The sequence below is a fragment of the Perognathus longimembris genome, chromosome 13 (assembly GCF_023159225.1).
Source record: "Perognathus longimembris pacificus isolate PPM17 chromosome 13, ASM2315922v1, whole genome shotgun sequence".
NCBI lineage: Eukaryota > Metazoa > Chordata > Mammalia > Rodentia > Heteromyidae > Perognathus > Perognathus longimembris.
In genome coordinates this window covers 9109572-9133036 of record NC_063173.1, presented here as the reverse complement: position 1 = coordinate 9133036, position 23465 = coordinate 9109572, and the positions used below count along the sequence as shown (strand labels likewise).

At 36.0% G+C, this 23465-nt stretch overlaps 1 protein-coding gene across 2 annotated transcripts in view; it reads right to left on the bottom strand.

Moving 5' to 3' along the window:
- Positions 1 to 23465, bottom strand: part of Tmem135 (transmembrane protein 135) — a 178494-nt gene that overhangs the window by 93371 nt on the left and 61658 nt on the right. The window contains exon 5 of one of the 2 annotated variants that reach the window (XM_048360931.1): positions 12257 to 12322. The exons of the other annotated variant lie outside the window; for it this stretch is intronic. Within the exon in view, the coding sequence (XP_048216888.1) occupies positions 12257 to 12322 (66 nt within the window). The remainder of the gene's footprint in view (positions 1 to 12256; positions 12323 to 23465) is intronic. 2 annotated transcript variants of the gene reach the window in all.

Here is a 23465-nt window from a genome sequence, read left to right as displayed (position 1 = left end):
CAAGTATTTTAATGAAAGAAGCAACAATAAAAGGAAATCTCCATTGTGCAAATGTAATAAATACAACTAATGACAGGTAATGAGCATCATGACTTAATACAATCACAAAAAGCCAACCAAATATCATGCAAATCTTGATGAACTAAACAAAACCAATCTGAATTATTTCTAGAAAGAAAAAAAGTCTTTGCAGAAAAAATAAATAAAAATTAAAATAATAATAATACCAAAGAAAAAAATCAGTCCATGAGAAGTTTAATAGTTGTTTCCTCAATAAGCAAATTTCTAGGAAACTAAAAAGAAATGAATGGCAGGATTAAAATAAATTTAAGATGTATTAATCAACTACAATTTATGGACTTGATTTGGATTCTACCTTTAACAAATCATAAAAACAGAAAGAAAAAGAAAACTGCAGAAATGTGAACACTCACTATATAAACATAATAATGAACAAAAATTAATATTTTTATGGATTCTTCATTTTCTTTTTCTATTTTATGTTTTATGATACAGTGGACTGAAACCAGATCTCATGCATGCCTTATTGCTGAGCTCTAACTCTAAGAAACATAAAATGAGACAAAGGCATGCTTATGTTTTTTTGAAAGCAAGTCCTTATCTCTTAATGTAAATACGGAAGTATTTATATACTGAGTTGTACTATGTCTCAAATTTACTTAAAAATCTTTGAGGGAAGGTACTAGAATTATAGTAGGTAATATGAATAAAAGACTGACAACCAGCTAGAAATTATTAAAACTGAATGATGGCTCCACTGTGCTCATTTTTCTTTACTGTTTATTAGTATGAAACTTTCCAAATTTAAAATTTTGCACTACAAACTCTGCAATATAATATAGCACCTAGCTATTTCACTTAGCAAAAGGGGTGCTTATATATTGAGTTCTCATAAGAAGATAAATCGATGTGTTTTAATACTTCTGTCTGAAGTACATTAAAATCTTTTTAAATGATGCTTTCTTATAAAGCATCTAACAATATCAAAATTCTGGGCACTGGGCTAGAAGCCATAGGCATTCAATACAAAAAGGAATAAAATAAAACAAAGACAATAACTTCATTATAGATAAAGCCCCTGACATAAGACAAAAATGTTTAAGGGAGGGAGGGAAATCTAACTGACACTACAGGATGCACTTAAAGACCACGTAACTGGTCATTTCCATAGTTTAAAAAAAAAACTACTAGAAACTGCTCCTAGTATATGGACTAAAACTCACTAATTATTTTTATTTTTGAGAACCCAATTTAGTCAGATCCTTGCTTCCATGAAGTTTTTTTTTCTCAAATAAAGTCTCTCAGACAAATCTATAGATTATTTTCCTACTATACATTTTTCACAGGAAAAAAAAAATTAAGAAGTAGAGTAATAGTACTAAACCCTGAAGATTCTTCTGAATAAAAATAATAGCTTAATCATCTAGGTAATGTCAAATAGAAAGGTTATCTGAAAGTCAAACCATTTTTGCAAATCATATATGTGATATTCATGTACACATTCCTTAATTTTCTGACAAATTCTTTGTATCACAGATAATTGGCAAATAAATGTCAGAAAAAAAGATTTGATTCCACATAAAATTATTTCCACAAGGGGAAAATACTCTGAAGCACAGGGTTCTTAAGCTTAAAAGATTCAAAAATACTTGAAAAACACAATTTTCTGAAATGAGAGGGTATTCAGTGAACATGCTCTGAGAATAAAAAAGATTAGTATTAAACTGAAATTTTTTTCTCAAATTTTTATTATCAAACTGATGTACAGAGAGGTTACAGTTTCATACGTTAGGCATTGGATACATTTCTTGTACTGTTTGTTACCTTGTCCCTCATACCCCCTCCCTCCTCCCCCTTTCCCTTCCCCCCCCCCAGGTGTTCAGTTCACTTACACCAAACAGTTTTGCAAGTATTGCTTTTGTAGTTGTTTGTCTTTTTTTACCCTGTGTCTCTCAAATTTGGTATTCCCTTTCAATTTCCTACTTCCAATACCAGTATACACGGTTTCCAATATACTCAGATAAGATTACAGAGATAGTGTAGGTACAACCACAGGAAGGTGATACAAGAACATCATCAATAATAGAAGCTACAGATACAGATGGGACGTTGAAAGTAGTTACAACTGTGATATAACAATTGTTTCCATAACATGGAGTTCATTTCACTTAGCATCATCTTATATGTTCATAAGGGTATAGCTACTGGGCCTTGTGATGCTCTGCTATGACTTGCCTAAACCTGTACTAATTATTCCCAATAAGGGAGACCATAGAGTCCATGTTTCTTTGGGTCTGGCTCACTTCACTTAGTATAATTTTTTCCAAGTCCTTCCATTTCCTTACAAATGGGACAATGTCATTCTTTCTGATAGAGGCATAAAATTCCATTGTGTATATGTACCACATTTTCCTGATCCACTCGTCTACTGAGGGGCATCTGGGTTGGTTCCAGATTCTCGCTATGACAAATTGTGCTGCGATGAACATTGTTGTGCTGGTGGCATTACTGTGATTTTGTTTGTGGTCTTTTGGATAGATACCCAAATTAAACTGAAATTTTTCACAAAAAAAATTTAACTTTCATTAGATAATTTATCTGAAATAACTTTTTCCAAAACAGTAATTGCTAAATTTTACTTGCCTTTCACTTTAGTATAAGATATAAAGGATACAAACAAAAAAATGTATGATTAATGATTTATAACAACTGAAAAAAATATTTAAACTGGACATGTTAGCGCATACCAGTAATCCCAGCTACTCGGCTGTTGGATGTAGAAGAACAGCAAGATTATAGCCTGCCCAGGTAAAGTCAGTGAAACTCTATTTTAAAAAGAAAGTTAGAGTATGGTTCAAATGGTACAGAGCTTGCCAAAATACTCAAGTCCCTGGGATCAGTTCAATTTCCAGTACATAAAAAAATAAAAAAGTAAACAAGAGACTTTCAGACAGCTGCAATTCAATTGGGATGGAGCTTTCTGCCTCAATAATTGTTTTGTCTTGCTCTCCTTTAACATCAATCTACAGAAGTGAAAGTTTCCATCAAATACATGCTAAGACCAAGTGCTAATTTTACTTGTCACCTATGTAAATGAAAACTAGTTAAAGGAAAAAACATATTTCAGGTATTTAATAGCATATCTTCAAGAATAAAAATTTTAAATGCAAATGAAATATTTTTAAGTAACATCTATTCAAGCAGAGTACATGTTAATCATTACAACTCATTTGGATCTATAACACAATTTAAAAAGAGGATCATTTTCTAAAGAAAAAATTCTTAAAGCAAATATAATCTGCCAGTAAGTAAAATAGCAAGTAGCAAGTGTCAGATATCACCATTACATTAACATTTTATTTATTTATTGGCAGGATGCTGGTACTAGAGCTTAAATTCAGGGTCTGGGCTCTGTCCCTTAGCTTTTTCAATCAAGGCTAGACTCTAACACTTGAGCCACAGCTCCACTTCCAGCTTTTTAATGGTTAATCAGAGATAAGCGTATCACAGACCTTCCTGCCCAGGCTAGCTTCGAACCACTGATCCTCACATCTCTATCTCCTGATTAGCTAGGATTATGGGTGTATGCCATAGGCACTCAGCTAAAATAAATTATTTTAAAATCAAATGGAAGGGGAGGAAAAGGGGAAGAGGAAGGGCAAAGGGGAAAAAAAGAAATAAGGAGAGTGGGGAGTGAAAGGGACGGGTGGGAGGGACAGGAAGAAGGGAAAGGAGGGAAGCAGTGGGGACTGGGGAAAGAAGGGAAAGGACGGAGGGACGAAGGGAGGAAAGAAGGGGGGAAAGAAAGCAGGCAGGCAAGAAGACAAATATCTGCTTCCAAACACCTATTTCATAGCATCTGCAAGTTATAATTCTTAGATTCACATACTATCACTTAAGTTTTTCAATGTAACAGCTACATGTAATTACTACAGCTTACATTCAACAACCTGTAATATATGGAAAAGATCCACAAGAACAAGAAAGAGTTCAACAAACAAACAAGTGAACACTTGTTACTCTCCTCCTAATTTAAATACTGTTTTCAAAACAGCATGTAGCACACAAAATGCACAGTTTATCTTTATTATTAATAGGAAGTATAAAACATTTCATTTGGGCATGTCAACTTTCTAAATAAGTTTTCTGGGAAAGACAATAAACAAAGGCTTTCTTTTAATATTGTTAATATCATTACATATAAAAACGCTATTCTGAATCTTTATTTATGGAAAATACTTTCCACATTCCTCATACAATCTATTAAAAATTTTAAAAAGCCTGTTATACTTATTCCAAACACACTCCACAACAACCTCATTCAAAAGGAAATTGAACACTTCTACATCACATGGAAATATAGAGCCAGGTGCAGAGGACACACCTGTAGTTCCATTTACTCAGGAGGTTAAGGCAAAAAGAAAGCTTGAGTGCATTACTTGAAATACCAGCCTAGACAACAAAAGAACTCCTTTCAAACAATACATAATAAATGACAATGATTCCATGATCCTAAGAAAAATGTACAACTAGCTCCCTTAATTATTCTCTTAATCTTCAAGACCCAGTAGGATATTGTTAAGAGCTACCAAGTAAGTTCTAGCTTCTCTTGCCTTTCAATACACTTTTAGAAATTACTTTTAAATGTTTTTAACTCGATTGACAGTATTTGTGTGTGTGGTGTAAGGATATGTAGGTTTTGACAAATGCAATCCTTGTTATGTATGAATGAATGGATACATACAGAATAGATACAGTTTCAATTCTCTATCTGCCAAGTATCGTGATACAGAATAAGTCCGACTCTCAAAAACCCTTTTAGTCAGTCCTTTACAATCACACACACCCCCACTCCTCCACTCCCAATCTATGGTAAGCAGAATTTTAGACTGTTCTCATTTTATTTAGTCTTTACTGAATAATAAATTTCTCCTGATCTTTCTTTTAACTTATTCTTTTCGTTGTCCTCTCTAGTCCGATACTGAACTCATCTAGTGGATTAGCAATTATTTTATTTAAAGTAACAAATTTAGTATCAGTACTTGAGTTATTTTATTTTCCTATCTTAAAATTTCTATGTGTTTTAATACTATTTCTTTTCTGGGAACTTCAATCTTCCCACTATTTCAAAAGTTTCACTCCTGTCTATAGAAAGAGAAAGATCCTAATCTAATCCTAATTTCTAGGTCATCTCAAGGAAGACGTTTGCTAATTATTCTTTTCTGTACAATTATTTATGATATCCTTGGTTCTTGGTGTGTCAAATAATGTTGGGCTGTGTCCCAGAGACTTTGATTATTGCATGATGATATTTTTGTTTATGCTGAAGACTCGCAGGCATCTAGAGCATTTATTTAGTACTTTTTTGTTTGTTTGTTTGTTTGTTTTTTTTGGCCAGTCCTGGGCCTTGGACTCAGGGCCTGAGCACTGTCCCTGGCTTCTTTTTGCTCAAGGCTAGCACTCTGCCACTTGAGCCACAGTGCCACTTCTGGCCGTTTTCTATATATGTGGTGCTGGGGAATTGAACCCAGGCCTCATGTATACGAGGCAAGCACTCTTGCCACTAGGCCATATCCCCAGCCCAGTACTTTTTGTTTTCACTGTTGACTCTACTAGGCTGGAAGGACATGTCCCCACGGGTACTCTATGACCACTATTTTAAGTCCAGCTTATTTTCCCAAGTCAGTGCTATTTACTCTCTACTTTATCTGTCCTCTAGAAGGCTATAAGGGCCAAATGAGTAAGAGATCAATCTACACTATAATTCAGTTTTCAAGCTCTTTATTTTGATTTCTCGAGAAAGTTACACACATGCCCAGCTCAGGGAGTCTGATACTTTACATACAGGTATAATTAGGTCATGTTTTTCTGTCTCTTTCCTCTTCTCAATTTTCCACACACTCTTTTCTTGATTCTCCAACTGTAAGGCATTTTCTTGATTTTCTGACTCTAAGCCTTACATTTTTGTTCTCTCACACTGACATCTGCTTTCTCAAGAACACTTCTAGGTTGGTTCTGGGTATCCTCTTTCTATTAAAACGCTCATTACATTGCCAGCAAATTCTATAAATCATTCTAGACAATTATAGGACCTAAAAGGTTTGTGGAAATTCCCTCACCAACCTTGTCATGCAGCTGCAAGTGAAATGGGAGTAGTCTTCTAGCAGTCAGAGCTCTTAGCCACACTGAGTCTGGTTAGCAGGTGTCAGAATAGCAACACTTGTCTGAAAGGCAGGTATGGGACCTTCATATAGTATACCCAACATGATGGGGAGACAAGGACATGTTTAATCTTATTCCCAAGAACTTCAAGACAAATTGAAGTTCTCCCCCAACTGTTCTTTCACTTAATGGTATTAGAATCCATTACTATAAATTATATCAAAAGAACTGTTGGGGCTGGGGATATGGCCTAGTGGCAAGAGAGCTTGCCTTGTATACATGAGGCCCTGGGTTCAATTCCCCAGCACCACATATACAGGAAATGGCCAGAAGTGGTGCTGTGGCTCAAGTGGCAGAGTGCTAGCCTTGAGCAAAAGGAAGCCAGGGACAGTGCTCAGGCCCTGAGTTCAAGGCACAGGACTGGCCCAAAAAAAAAAAAAAAAGAACTGTTGCATATACTAAAATCACATACAGTTATATACTTAATACACATACATACAAGTCAAACTTGCATTTAGTAATAGTGATGGAACACTTGAGACAATAAACAAGGAAAGGGATAAAGCTCTAGAAATCCATTGTTTTCAACTTCTGAGCTACCCGCTACCCCTCTTGCTAGTCTCCTTCTGATGTTAGAAAACGTAGTTGACCTCGTTTTCTACTCATTAACTGCCACCCCACTATAAACCTGACTTCACATTCAACCACTATGTGACCCCAGTGATGCAAAAAGTCACTAAATCAGTTTTCTTTTCAAATCACAGCACCCTTGAAGTTACCTCAATGACCTTTCTCATGGGCTCTAGACAGCTTCAATTCAGGGTGTGTGGAAATTTAAATATTCTGTTTATAATTAATGGCAGCAATTTATCATTCATTACAAGTCTCTTTCCAGACCTGCCCGCTCCCCTACTGAACAGCTCCCACAGCACCTACCATCCATTCTCCATGTCACCTATTGCTGATGGGGAGGGAGGGCGAGAGGAACAAACAAAATATTAAAGCTCACATTGGATAAACATATATGTGTGCCCAGAGTTTTGGTTACTGACTGTTGAGTTCATCTTAATACCACATACAACTTGTTTTGTACAAAGAAAATGTTTCTGTATATCCAAAGAACTGAATAAAAATAGAGCCTGTATATTCTCACATATACAATCACATTTAACTCTACAAGCAATGTATGAAAGTTTAAGTTTACTGGTTATTGGCATAGGGAAGGTTGTCAGAACTGACCTTACCCATGTGGAAATAATTATCCTCCTAGGCTAGAGTTCTTCTTAGAATCAAAATAAGCTGATGCTATCTTAAGAGCCCTTCCAATTTTTGAAAAATAAAACCTAAGTGGTCCATACTTAGGCAGATATTGTTTTAAGGATAAAATTACAGAATACTTACTCTTATATCTCAACAGACAGCGTATCTATTTAATACAGAGTGAGTACAACTATTTCAAAGCATAGAGCTGAGTTTGGCAGCTTGCATACCTATTCCCATCTACTCAAGAGACTGAGAGTGAACGGACCTTGAGGAGTGTAAGGGCAGTCTGGCAACACAGAAAGAGCCCCACCTCCAATACCTCTCAATATAGAAAGGTACATACAGAGTTGGTCTGAAGAAGACTATCAAACCTAAGCACTGTGACTGATGCTTTCCAAAATCTGTTTGGCTCTTGAATCTTCTCTTCTGCTGCTAAATTTTCAAAAATTGTATTCCTCAGAAGTATGAAAAAATGTTAGAGCATATAACACGATAAGCTACTTGAAGAACAATTAGTGGCAAAAACTAAATGTCCTGGAAAAAATATAAACTCTGAAGTTCAATATTTTATGATGTAGTTCTGACAGATTTGTTGGCATCGAACGTACAAATAGTAAAAACTTAATGCAACTGCCAAATTTTAATACTGATTGAAATATAATACTGATTGGCTCACAGAAATGGAGAACTGAAAATGTATCAACATAATACTTAGATCTTTGAACTGCGTTATTTCTTGAACTAGCCTTGCAAGTTCAAAATGTACACCATCCAGATTGATGTGTGTAAGAAATAAAAATCATTTGCAAGAGCAAGCTAGCAACCGCATAGCCTCCTGGGAAACTCCTTCACATTTCATCACTCACGAATGATGGCCAGGCATTCAGTTATCTCAGACTTTCTATTCTGTGACCAAAACTCACCCCTGCCAATGTATTACAGAGATAGGTTTTAAGACATCTTTGTATTTATCTTGCTTGTTATAAAAACTTCCTGGTCCTTAACATTTCTCTTTCTTCTTCTCAAGATCCTTCTCCACACTTACCTTCTGTCTCCTCCTCTGCATGCCATTCATTTTCCCATATGCTTTTGCTTAAGAGCTTTATTTGCGCTGTGCTCAAGATTTTAAAAAAATTCACTTCTGTATGTTAAATCTAATAGATTACTGCAACCAACTTAGAAATAACTAAAAAAGAAAAAAAGAATAGGCTTGAAAGGGATAATTGGAAACATTCTAAAATGGTCAGAATTCTTTGTTCTTCTTTGAATTTCCTTTGAAAATATGAACAATGGGAGTAAGCTAATCAAGTTAACAAAGGGGAATATATTAAGTCTATGGATATTGTATAGGGTCTTAGAGGTTCCATCCTTTTTAAAATGAGTAAGAAAGAAATGACCAACAGGATTGTATTAAACTAAGAAGTTTCTGCATCACAAAGAACACAGTTAAAAGCTAAAAAAATAGCCTATAGAATGAGAGATCTTTGCCAGCTACAAGTCAGACAATATACAATATACTGAAAATATACAAAGAACTCAAGAAACTAAAGCCCCCAAAAATTAAGAATCCAATTAATAAATGGGTAAATGAGTTAGAGACTTCTCAGAAGTAAAAATTCTCAACATAACATGAAGCAATGTTCAACATCTGTAAAGAACGACATTACATTATTTGCAAATAAATAGACGAACATGGGGGCTGGGGATATGGCCTAGTGGCAAGAGAGCTTGCCTCGTATACATGAGGCCCTGGGTTCGATTCCCCAGCACCACATACACAGAAAACGGCCAGAAGTGGCGCTGTGGCTCAAGTGGCAGAGTACTAGCCTTGAGCAAAAGGAAGCCAGGGACAGTGCTCAGGCCCTGAGTCTAAGGCCCAGGACTGGCCAAACAAAACAAAACAAAACAAAAACATAAATAGACGAACATGGAAAACTTATGTTAAGTGAAATAAACAAACAAATAAACAAATAATAAAGTCCTTATTTGTTGAATTAGGCTCATTACTTTTTTCCTGGACTAACTTCAAATTGTAATCTTTTCCTAACTCCACCAATGGCATAGCTGGCAGCTTACAGTCATGTGACACTACAACGAGCCCCTAAGCAATTTTAGAAATAAGAGAAAATATCACATATATAAATTCATACTTTCCTCATATAATGAACACAATATTAATTATGCTACTAAAATGAATGCCACAAACAATGAGCATTAGTATTTTACTGAAAATGAAAAATATTTTCTGGTCTTACAAGATCTAAACATCTAAACAGAAATGTTCCTTAAGACAATATGCAATATCAAAGCCACAGACCAGGTATGAAAAGCACACTGTCATCCTTCATCCAACTCACTCTGACTGGTATTGAAGTAATTTAAATATACCAATATCCATGTCTCCATCCGATATTATTGTTATGAAATTACCTATTGCTATTCACTTAACAAATGTTTTTGCAGTAATAGGCTAGCACAGTACCACTCCAGGATGAGTAAGTTCCTTACTCCTCATCTCTACTAGCAAATCAGAAACTTCTCAGTATGATAAATGTGGCTATTACCGTTTGTTTTAAATAATATATTTAAGTTTTCAATTTATCTTATATTCTCAAATGGATACTCTACTATTTCTGTAATACTAAAACAGAGATGACCTTCAGTACATTCCAAGCAGAATACAGACAGTATTAAACTCTGCCACATTCTTCCCAATCACCAGCACAATCTGTGCTTCAACACCAGAAAGTGCGCTACTCCACAGAAAAGCATCACATCTTGTCATTACCTCCCCAGAACTTGGCCACCATTTGCAAGACCTCTGCCACTTCTGTGTGTTTTGTTTTACCTTAATCCTCTACTTCCCAAAATCAAATTATTAAGTGAAAACTGGTTTGTGGCTTGGATTAGCTACCATTTGCTGAATGTTTACTTCATGACACTCTATATTTTTCAACTATAAAAAACTATTTTACCAACCCTGAAAGAGCACCGACTTTCAAGACATCTCACAATTTAAGGTGCCAACATGTGAAATCTAGCAACTGTGAACTGAGCCCCCACTAAATAAGTGGCACATGCCATTTTCAAAGCTCTTGTTTTTACAGACAGAGAATGCTCAGCACTATAATTTAAAGGGGGATGGAAAGCGGGGAAAGAAAAACAGGTTCAATGGGGTAGGTATCAGTGGGAAGAGTTTGGGCTAAAAGGAAGATGAAAGAGGATGAATACGGTCAACAGAAATACATACAATACTTGCAATTATAAAAACTGAAAAAACAACTATTTTGGATGTATTTCCACAAAGTTTCCCATAAGAAAATAAAGGTCAAAGTTGATTGCCTCTTGAGTAAAGCAAGAAAATCTAAAGTTTGTTTTCAAACACTCTGGGCAGATAAAGAAGTTTGACCTTATTGCCTGGAAATTTTTTCTTTTCTCAAACAGCACTACATACTTCAACTTAGTGATCATATAAGATCAATTTATAGACAAAACACATGTTAAAATGATAACAAAGTGCTGGTGTCAGGGGCTCACAGTTGTATTACTAGCTATTCAAGCGTCTGAGATCTGAGAACTGCAGCTCAAAATCAGCCCAGGAAGGAAAGCCTGTGAAGCTCTCATCTTCAGTTAACCACCAAAAAAGACAGAAATGGAGCTTTGGCTCAAGTGATAGAATGCTAGCCTTAACCACAAAGGCTTAGGGACAGTGGGCAGGCCCTTTTAGCCCTAAGGCCCTAAAGGTCAAACCCTAGGACTAGAAAAAAAAAAAATTGTAACAAAGTGATTTGGCAATATGTAATTTAACAACTTACTTTTTCAAGGTATATTACCTTTTTTGTTTTGTTTTGTTTTTTGCCTGTCCTGGGGCTTAGACTCAGGGCCTGAGCACTGTCCCTGAGCTTCTCTCTGTGCTCAAAGCTGGTGCTCTACCACTTGAGCTACAGCGCCACTTCTGGCTTCTTCTGTTTATATGGGACTGAGAAATTGAACCCAGAGCTACATACATGCTACGTAAGCACTCTACCGCTCAGCCACATCCCCAGCACATATTACTTTTTTAAGTGATGGCATAATTGTGCCTAATAAATATATCAGCTACTCAAACTTAGAATGATAATACAAATCAAATTCTACTTACATACTAATATTTAGATATTGAGTTATAAATATTAGAATAAGTAAGAAAGAAGTAAATTCCAAAATAGGAAGAATGGTATTTGAGTTCAAGCCCCAAGATCAGAACAAAACTAAAGGCAGGGAAGTATTTTCATTTTAAAATATATGTATATATAAGCCAGGTGCTGGTGGCTCACTCCTGTAATCCTAGCTGCTTAGGAGGCTAAGATTTGAGGATCCAGTTTAGAAGCCAGCCAGGGTAGGAAAGTTCATGAGACTCTTATCTCAAATTAATCACAGAAAAAAGCTCGAAGTGGTGCCATAGCTCAAGTGGTAGAGTGCTAGCCTCAAGCAAAATGGGCTTAGAGACAGTGCCCAGGCCCAGAGATCAAGGCCCAGGATTGGGGTGCGGGGAAGGGGGGAAGCCACGACACACATACAATATGTGTGTGTTATTATTAACAATATCATTTTTTAAGAGTAAAAACAATTCATAACTAAAGATTAAGCAACATATTTTCACCAAAAGATCTGGTTCTCATAAACTGAAAACTAAAAGTGATCTGTACAACAAATACATGCAGATGCATCCATTATTTCTGTTTGTTACACAAAGCCCCATAGAATTCACATTTTATATGTTAGAGATTATAAACTATGAATTAATAAGATTTAAAAATTCTCATTTTACCTCTCCATTTCTTAATGTTGTGATAGCGCCTCTTGCCACACCCATTCTAAATAGTGTTTCTGTAGCCTGTGAAGAAAAAAAGAGAGCTAAATGTAGCATCTGTACCCAAAAGTAAATCCCATTCCAAAAAGGTTAAAGAAAAAAAGTGTAACATATCAACTTCCATAGAAGCACACCAAGACAGCACAATAAAAGTCAAAAATTCTAAAATACCAACAAAATACTATTTTTACAATCTTTTAGTGTTATTAAGATCTACACTGAACTGATTCAGAAAGTTATTTTGCTAGGTTTACATTCTTTCAGGTCAAACTTTCAAATTAGCTCACTTAGACAAGTTTAATCTTGGTTTAAGAAACAAAAACTAACATAAAATGTCATATTTGGATTCCATTCAGAAGTTATCATTTGTTCTGAATTTTATTTTCCACTTGAATTCAGTTCAAATCACAAGAATTTAGTAATGTCAGATAATAGGAAACACCCCTAAAATCACTGCTTTCTCCAAGCTAACAGTGAATGATGAGAAAAGGAAATTAAGAAAACAATTCCATATATAACCACATCATTTTAAAAATTTGAAACATCTTAGGAAGTAACTCAAAAGTGCAGATAAAAATTTAAAAAAAAATTCTCCACTGAACAGAGCAAGGCATTATTGAAAGAAATTAAAGAAGAAACAAGATTTGCAAAGACATCCTATGCTTCTCACTGGAGGCCTTATCATTACTGTCAATACAACCCAAAGTAATCCACAACCAATCCTTATCAAATTCCCAACGACTTTTTTAGGTGGGACAAAAATAAATTAAAGTCCATATAGAACTTTATAACTATGGGGGCAGGGTTATGTAATTTGATAGGATCAGATAAACATTTTATCTAAAATTGATATATTTCTATACTGTGAGTTCCCTTACCCTATCATCACCACACAGTGTAGGAACAGTAAGTTCCCATCAGCTATTTAAGAAGCCAGGAATGTGCACAGCAAGTGGAGAAGATCAGGGTTTGCAAACTTACTAAGTTTGAGTAATTAAAGCAGGAGCATATTCAGCACTGGAAGAGGTAGGAAGGACTATTAACTATAGGGCTATTTAAACTACATGTAAAATCTCTCTTTTTCTTTTCTTTATTTTTTTGCAAGTCCTGGGGCTTGAACTCTGGGCCTTGGTTCTGTCCCTGAGTTTCTTTTGTTCAAAGCTAGTGGTTCTACCACTTGAGCCATGACGCCACTTCCAGCTTTTTCTGAGTAGTTTAATGGAGCTAAGAGTCTCTGCCTGGACTGGCTTCAAATCGCAATCCTCAGATTTCAGCAATCTGAGTAGCTTAGCTAGCATTACAGGAATGAGCCACAGGCACCCAGCTTATGTAACTCTTTTATTAAAGTTTTAAAATAAAAATTTAAGAAGTGTTCAACAGTGTCCAACAGTTTTACTACAGCAATATGAAAATGAGATTTAGAGGATATAATGCCAAAATGCTGTAAGTAAAGTCCTTTGAAATGTATGACAGAGAAGCCAAGGAATGAGGCTGAGTTATAGCTGGAAAAAGAATCAGAGTTGAGACAAACTGGTAACAGGATGCCTTAGGATAGAAAGTAATTAAATATTAATAGCCAGGTAGAAGTCATTGGTGAGTAAAGTGGAGGAAGATAAGATACAGAAAAGAAAATGAAGAATGAATGAACAACATTCTTGCTGAAGAAAAGATTGGGAACACACATTGTGGTCTGTAAGTTGTGCTAAAAGAAAAGAGTATGAATATAACTAAACTCTCAGCCTTCTCCTTCATGGGTATCCTTCTCTTCCCTTCAGGACACTGGGGACAATAATGCAAAAGAAAGACAAAAAGAATGCAGGGCTGCTAAGGCATCCTTAAGTTTAAAACCCTAATCTTCATTGGTACAAACCTGCATCAGCATTAAAAAAAACACTAAAGGAATACACAGCCTGCATCTTCAGACTGTGGCGATTATGAATGACAGGGTAACTCCCTTAACTCTACTTCACCGGCAAAATACAGCATGGAATTCATAAAATCGTGCAAATTTATTTCTACAGCTCTTCAAATGAGAAGTCACAATCTACAATATTCCTAAACGCAAATACATACACACTCACAGATATTCTCTCACTCACACACATCCATAGAGACGCATACACACACAGGGCTGGTGGAAAAAAGTAGCTGACACAAACACTATGTTAGAAAATAAAATTTTTTCAGAGCAAATGTTAGAAAAATCAAAAGTTTTCAGGGCTGGGGATATGGCCTAGTGGCAAGAGTGCCTGCCTCATATACATGAGGCCCTGGGTTTGATTCCCCAGCACCACATATACAGAAAACGGCCAGAAGGGGCGCTGTGGCTCAAGTGGCAGAGTGCTAGCCTTGAGCAAAAGGAAGCCAGGGACAGTGCTCAGGCCCTGAGTCCAAGCCCCAGGACTGGCCAAAAAAAAAAAAAAGTTTTCAGGGCAAATGTTGAATTATGAGAATGTAGCACAACTTGAATGTAACTAATCTATAATTCACTGAGAGATTCAAAATAAGTTACTACTAGAAAGAGAAAAAAGTAAACAACAGTAAAAATGTTCTGAATATATTTATTCTGATAACTAATTGCCTAGGATTTATCTAGTAGATACCATGTACTGTGTAATGTGTGCTTGTATTAAAATAAATCAATAGCCCCATACATTCTTTTCTAATGAGGCAAATAGATATTAAATATTTTCTGCTCACATATGTGAACCACAGTCTTTGCTGCCAATTGTTTGGCTCTGCTATTAGTTTGAAACAGCTACGATGAGTAATAGTCGTGGTGGTGTGTCTTTATAGCTTTATATTTAAAACATAGGTGAGAGGCTGAATTGGGCTTGCAGGCCTTGTTCTTCTAATTCTTGATAAAGAAAGCCACTTTTTATAAGGCAACTGTTTAGTCATGTGAACTGTCATTTCTCAACATGAAGGATTGTGCACATGTCAGGTTTTCATTTGTGATGAAGAAAATATTTCCTTCAACTTTATAGCCATAGTATTTTACTACATGAGAAGGGGGAGGGGAGGAGGAGGACAGGAGAGATGGATGTAAGGAGGGAGGGAGGGAGGGAGGGAGGGAGGGAGGGAGGGAGGGAGGGAGGGAGGGGGGAGGGGGAGGGAGGGGGAGGGAGGGGGAAGGAGGGGGGAGGGGGGAGAGAGAGACTAGGAGTATGTATATGTGTGTGTTCTGGGTATTTACAATTATTTTCCACTTACATTTGAATTTTAGCACTTTTTTAATAGTTTGTTAAATGGGAATTTTTTTCTTTACAATTCACTAAGTACCCTGAGCCTGGAAATATATATGTATGGTTTCAGAGAATTTGGCAAGTCTTCCATAATTATTTCTTCACAATACATACTTTCCTTATATCATCTTGTTTTCTTCCTTTTAGGTATATGATACTATAAATACAACTTTTCAGTATATTTCTACAATGTGAGATTTGGGTGTTGTTGTTTTTTCAGTCACTAGTCTGTTAAGTAAAATGAGTAATTTCTATTTATTTGTTTATTTACTTGTTTGTTTGCCTTACAGTAACAACGTTTGAACTCTGAGCATTACTTTTGCTAAGGCCCTACCCAGTGAAGTAACACATGAAAAAGACATACATTAGAATGAAAGCAATAAAAATTTCTAAATTCACATAGGACCTGATTATGTAAACAGAAAAACACTAAGAAATTAATAAGAAAATGATCTAACTACATCGTTAGCAAAGTCACAAAATACAGTATTGTTATCCGATATTCAATCTTTTCTCTAGCTTGGCAATAATGGTTAGAAGAAAAGAACTTTTTTTTAAAAAATTCCCCTGGAATAGGCTTGGTTCATTGATAGAGCACTAGCCAATGAGCAAGTGTCAGGTATGGAGTTCAAGTGACAGTCTCGGACCTGAAAAAAAAAAATTTCCCTTGAAGAAGGGATAACTTTAACAAAAGAAGTATATACCTAAACACTAAAAACTAAAATGCAACCTTACAAGATAGTAAAGAGTCAAAAGTGGAGAAATTATGGCATGATTATAAACAGAAAAGATCAATAATATCAAATCTCTAAATTGATCCTAATATCAAAACAATCACAATCAAAATCTAGCACACATTCCTGAGGAAACTGACCACTTGACTGTATGTCCAACCAACTTTCAACAATTGTACCAAAGCTCCCACTGAAGAACAAATAGTCTTTTCAACCAGTGGAGCTAAAATAACTGAATGGAAATATTAAAAACCACTACACTTACCTTATTCTATGCATATAAACTAACTCAAAATGAATCACAGATTTAAATGTCTGAGCTCAAGCCATAAAACTGGGTAGGAACATTGAAAAAAATCCTCATAATCTTGGTTTAGGCAAAAAGCCATTATATTCATGGGGAAAGAGAGAACAAAACATTAAAACAATTTGTCATGGCATGCTGTAGCTATAAGATATATATGCTATTGCACATGTGCTCTTTTAATAGGAGCATTGAATGTCCTTCCTCTTGAATTTGGAGCATTCGAAACTACTTTTATAAACTTTAATAAAATAAGGTAGAAAAGTGATTTCAAATCAAGGGTAAGTCATAAAAAGCAAAAGATAACCGCCTGGTTTCTCACTGTCTTTGGATGTATTCCTTGGGAGCCTCGAGCTAGTATGTAAGTTAAAACTCAAGAAGCTACATAAAAACAGAGACTCCTCAGCTCTACCAAAACACAGCTCTTTGAGAAACCCAGTTTGGGTGCCAGTCATGAGTGAATCTCACAAGACTGAATATTCCCACCATCTGCTTCCAAACTGTGCCGGTCAGTGTCAAATGGAATAGTAAGGAGCAATCCAGTGCAAGCCACTGCTGGACTGCCAAGTTGTGCAAAATAAACAGTTGTTAACAGGGCACCATCGGTTCACACCTGTAATCCTAGCTACTCAGAAGAATTACCTAGGGTCTGGAATATGGGGACAAGGAACTCAAGAAAAACAAAGGGGCAAAGAAACTTTTTAGAGAAGAAATAATTACTTATAAAATAATTGATAGTAAAATTCATCAAACTGTTAACTTAAAACAGCTAATTTTCAACAAGGGAAAATAAAGCTCTGTTTTTGAAACAATGTAGCTTTGTACTCCTTCTTTCCCCCAAATCACTAAAAAGTTGTTCTCAAAAAACTCCTAATTTAATTCCCACTAAACATTGGAAAAATACTACTGGAATGGAATTTTTTTTAGAAAAGACATTTATTTGATTTAGACACCAATTACATGCCTCAGATTTCATCTTAAATTCATTTAAACAGCAGCACAAAAGTAGCAGAAATACTAAACCCAAATAAATGTTTGAGGTGGATAGTCCAAGCTAGCAATGACAGAGTCCATATGCCATATTTGTGGAGACTCAGAAGGCTAAATTGTCATGAAAATCCTATATTCCATACAATATTCTACACATAACCACCAGTTAAGAACCACTATTCTAGTGTATATGTAACTTGATAATTAAGCAAAATCAGTATCATAAATATAAACTGGTAAATAAGCAACCAATTATCAATGATCTCACCTTCACTTGCAGGTATATTTGTACTATATTTGTACTTGTATTTCAAATCACCATTTGTTCAACTAAACAGAAACTTAAGAGGCATGCCTGAATCTTTCTTCAACAACTTAACATCCTACATAGTAATTTCTTACTCATCTAAAATTCTCATCAGATTTGAGATCATATTCATCTATCATTGTAACTTTGCACCTATACCTGAAAAACAATAAATCTTGAATAAATGTGAGATGTATGAGCTGACAAATAAGTAGTTACTTAGACCATGTCACATAAGTGCTACTACTTACTGTTTAGGGATATGTGGTTAACCAAAGTGTGAATACATATGTCCAGCTGTATTGTAGCAATTTGAAATGCTGACAGTATAATTCATGACTGATTCTTTCATCTTAATGAAATCAACTTGATCTTTTTAGACATCATAAATGTCATAATCTGTTTTCATTCAGTACACAGGAAATACACATTACATATGGAGACAATGGACCTTAGCAGTGGTTTGGGTTATGAAGAATGTTACTTCTGTTTAGAGATATAGGTTGGTAAGTTATCCAGGAATTTAAATGATAAGCAGATGGTTCATTTCCAAATTCAGAGCAGTCATCTAGCATTAAAGAAGAATGTACTTTTGTAAATACATGTTCTGTCATGTTCTATCTAATGTGACACAATATAATTGTGACTGTTACATTATGCTTTTCTTCTTTTAACATAATAAAACATAAGAAAAGCAGGATATTTTTTCCCTACAAGGTATCTTCTGACATTTAAGAGTCATAACAAACAAACCCTCAAATGCTGAGGTTGTGAGTTACAATTCAATTATTTAAAAGCAAAAGAGTTGAGTCACTTAGTCAAAGCACTGAGCTCTTGCAACCATTAATTACGAATATTAAATATTATTGAGAATCCATTTATCTTTCAATTTGAGAATGTGATTAATTACCTAAATTTGGTGTCCTATTTAATTTTCACATATACAAGTACACAAGCCTAATCTATGCATGAAATAGTTATAGGATAACTATACAATACCCCTCATTGTCCTCTACCATTTTTTACCTCTGTCCTAACACAATACTATTTGTATTTCCTTTATATATTGGTTTATAAATCAATAATAATGCTGTTCTTGTCATTGAAATTTTTAGATATTAACATATAATCAGGAAAAGAAGGATATTTTGTAACAATATAGGGGTCAATTTATTATGAGGCCATATAAACTTGATATTTCCAAATCTCAGAAAAGGACTTCTGTTAAGGAGTCTTAACAGGCTCACATGGTAAATGCTTGGACCCCAACTGGTGGAGCTATTTTGGGAAGTTGGACCTACCAGGGGGGTGTGGGTCACTGGGGGATGGCCTTTCAATAAAGGTTGTGTCTCATCCCTGGTCTCATTCTCTCTGCTCCTGGATGCCATAAAGGTCCTGCCACACCCTTATCATCACCAAAATGCACTGCTTCACTGTAGTGAAAAGTTTCTATGTTGTTCATCTTACTAATTACGGCTAATATTTTCCAAAGAAAGAAAGAAATGCTTTATACTATTTATAACAAAATAATAAACACATATAGCCAAAGTATACACTTCTTATTAAGCCAATTTTGCTTTTTCTTCCAACTATATATCACTAATAAACACTTTTACAGGAGCAAAGGCAGGGAGGGAGGGAGGGAAACTAGCACTTATACTTGAAAAACAATAAATGTAAAATGAAGAAAGAAAAAAAGGAAGGAATCCTCAGATTTTTAGAGTTATACAGTAGCAGTAGAATTATACAATAACTCTGAACTTAAAGCTGTTCAATTGCAAACAAGTAACAACATAGATAAACATTTAACATTTAAGGTAAATAGTTAATTTGAATGTCTGTGAACCAACTTAGGCACCCACACCATAAATCATTCCAATACATGAATATAGTATTTAATCATTTGACTGTTTATAGATCCTTAAGTTGAACACAGTTGTCATAATTATGCTCTAAATATTATTACTTCTTCTGGTCTCTACACATAGGTGGAAATTTCTCTTGCATATGCTGCACTTAAAGAATATAAGATGATGCTAAGCGAAATGAACTCCATGATATGGAAACAAATGGTTTTTCACTGTTGTTATAGTAATGTACTGTGTGAAATTATTTTTTTCTTGTGATTTTCCTTCATCTGGTTTATTCCCTGTTGTCATGGTATTCGATTTTGGTATCCTAGGCATTGTATATAGGTTTATCAGAATTAGGGAAGGGAAAGGGAACATCAAAATGGTGAGAAAAAGGATAAAGGGCAAACCAATGCAAAACAATATGTTGGAAATTAACTGTACAACTTGGGGGGAGGGGGGATTGAGAGGAGCAAAAGAAGGAGATAAATGAGGGAGTAACAAGTTTGACAAGCAATGTACTCACTACCTTGTATATGTAACTGCAACCCCTCTGTACATTACCTTGACAATAAAATTAAATTTTTTTTAAAGGAATAGATGGAGCCAGGCACTGATGGCTCATGCCTGTAATCCTAGCTATTCAGGAAGTTGAGATGTGAGGATCACAGTCCAAAGTCAGCCTAGGCAGGAAAGTCCTTGAGAATCTTATCTCCAATAAACTACTCAGAAAAGGGAGAAAGTGGTGCTGTGGCTCAAGTGGTAGAACACTAACTAGCCTTGAGCAAATGAAGCTCAGTGACAAAGTACAGGCCCAGAGTTTAAGCCCCAAAACCACGGAAAAAAAATTTAAGATGGATAAATTATAGGGCATATGCATGTTTAATTTTTATTGAGCAAATAATTATTGAGTATCTACTTAGTAGTATTTCACGAGTGGTTACAACTCAGTCTTTTTTTTTAATTTGTTAAGACGATTTTTTTAATTTATTAATTAAACAATTTTTTGACAAGGTGTTGTGCAAAAAGGGTACAGTTACATAGTAGGGCAGTGTGTACATTTCTTGTGATATCTTACACCCTGTTTTTCTTTCCCTTCCCTAGGTCAAGTAGACATATACACAATACACAATGTACCAAGAACATACACAGTAGCCACGTGGCCTACACTGAAGAAAATTCGCCTAGGGCTTTAAATGTAATGTCGACATTAGACAATATGTCAACAGTAGTCTTATATGAACGTACATACAAAGCTTTTGAGCTATTGTGATCCACTGAGAGGTCTATTTTTTTTTTTTTTTTTTTTTTTTGGCCAGTCATGGGCCTTGGACTCAGGGCCTGAGCACTGTCCCTGGCTTCTTCCCGCTCAAGGCTAGCACTCTGCCACTTGAGCCACAGCGCCGCTTCTGGCCGTTTTCTGTATATGTGGTGCTGGGGAATCGAACCTAGGGCCTCGTGTATCCGAGGCAGGCACTCTTGCCACTAGGCTATATCCCCAGCCCTATTTTTTACCTTTATATGTAGAGTAGTTGTTTGGTTTTAGTTACTTAACGTTGGGTCGCTGCCCCAATCCTGTGGGAAATACCATATGACAAGCAGTTTTTGGTTTCACAGACCTGGTCTCTACTGTATCTCCGACACCCCATCTTAACAGTCATTTATCAAGGAGTTCATGCCCCCTTTTTTTTCTGTGTTCTAGGCTTGTCTCACTCAACATTATTTGTTCAAGTTCTGACCATTTCCCTGCGAATAACAGTATTTCACCATTCCTAATTGCTATGTAGTATTCCATTGTGTATAGGTACCATATTTTTTGGGTCCATTCATCTGTGGAGGGGCATCTGGGTTGTTTCCATATTTTGGCTATTGTGAATTGTGCAGCGATAAACATGGAAGTACAAATGTCTTTTTGATATCTTGGGACCTGCTGTTCAGCATAGATGCCTAGGAGTGGTATGGCTGGGTCATAGGGTAGGTCTATATTGAGCTTTTTGAGAAACCTCCATAATGTTCTCCAAAGTGGTTGTACTAATTTGCACTCCCACCAACAATGGAGAAGGGTTCCTCTTTCCCCGCACCCCCTCCAGCATTTGTTGTTGCCTGAGTTCAGAGTATAGGCCATTCTAACTGGGGTGAGGTAGTATCTCAGGTTGTTTTTATTTGCATTTCCTTTACTACCAGGGATGTTGAACATTTCCTCATATGTTTCTTTGCCATTTTTACCTCTTCTCTTGTGAAGTCTCTCTTTTGCTCCTTTGCCCATTTCCTAATTGGTTTATTGGGCTTGGAGGGGCTTAGCTTTTTGAGTTCTCTGTAAATGACAGATATTAGGCCTTTGTCTGTTGCTGTGCTGGTAAAGATCCTTTCCCATATGGTTGGCTGTCTTTCTATTTTGGTGGCTATGTCCTTAGCTGTGCAGAAACTTTTTAATTTGTAGTAGTCCCATTTGTTGAGTCTTTCCCCTATTTGTTGTGCCCCTGGGACTATATTCAGTAAGTTCCTTCCTGTGCCTATAAGTTCTAGCGTCTTTCCCACTCTGTCCTTCAGTAGTTTCAAGGATTCAGGTCTGATATTGAAGTCCTTGATCCATTTTGAGTTGATCTTGGTGCATGGTGATAGGCTTGGGTCTACTTTGAGTTTTCTGCATATGGCTGCCCAGTTATCCCAGCACCAGTAGTTGAAGAGGCTATGTTTATTCCATTGTATGTCTTTAGCTCCTTTGTCGAATATCAGCTGACTGTAAGAGTGCAATTTTATTTCTGGATCTTCAATTCTGATCCATTGGTCTTCCAGTCTGTTTTTATACCAATACCAGGCTGTTTTTGCTATGATGGCCCTATAGTGGAGCTTGAAGTCTGGTATTGTGATACCTCCTGCACTGCTTTTTTTGCCTAGAATTGCTTTGGCTATTCTAGGTCTTTTGCTGTTCCATATGAATTTATGGATTGCTTTCTCTATTTCAGTGAAGAATGTGGCTGGGATTTTGATAGGGATTGAATTGAATTTGTATAACAATTTGGGCAATATGGCCATTTTCACTATATTGCTTCTGCCTACCCAAGAGCATGGGAGGGCTTTCCAACTCCTTGGTCTTCTTTGATTTCCCTTATTAGATTTTTATAGTTCTCATTAAATAGGTCCGTCATGTCCTTGGCTAGGTTGATCCCTAGGTACTTTATTTTTTATTTTTTGGCTACTGTAAATGGAATTGTTTCTATAATTTCCTTTTCTGCTTGTACACTGCTGGTGTAAAGAACAGATGCTGACTTTTGTGGATTGATTTTGTATCCTGCTACTTTGCCAAAATGGTTTATTAGATGTAGGAGTTTGGGGACTGAGTTTTTTGGGTCTTTCAGATATAAGATCATGTCGTCTGCGAATAGGGATAGCTTGATTTCTTCCTTGCCGATGTGGATCCCTTTGATGTCCTCCTCTTGCCTTATTGCTATGGCTAGGGATTCCAGCACTATGTTGAAAAGAAGTGGGGAGAGTGGGCATCCTTGTCTTGTTCCTGAGTTTAGGGGGAATGATTTAAGTTTCTCTCCATTTAATATGATGTTAGCAGTTGGTCTGTTGTATATGACTTTTATTGTTTTGAAGAATGTTCCATCTATTTCTGTTCTCTCCAGAGCTTTTAATAAGTATGGATGTTGTATTTTTTTTTTTCCAGTCCTGGGGCTTGGACTCAGGGCCTGAGCACTGTCCCTGGCTTCTTTTTGCTCAAAGCTAGCACT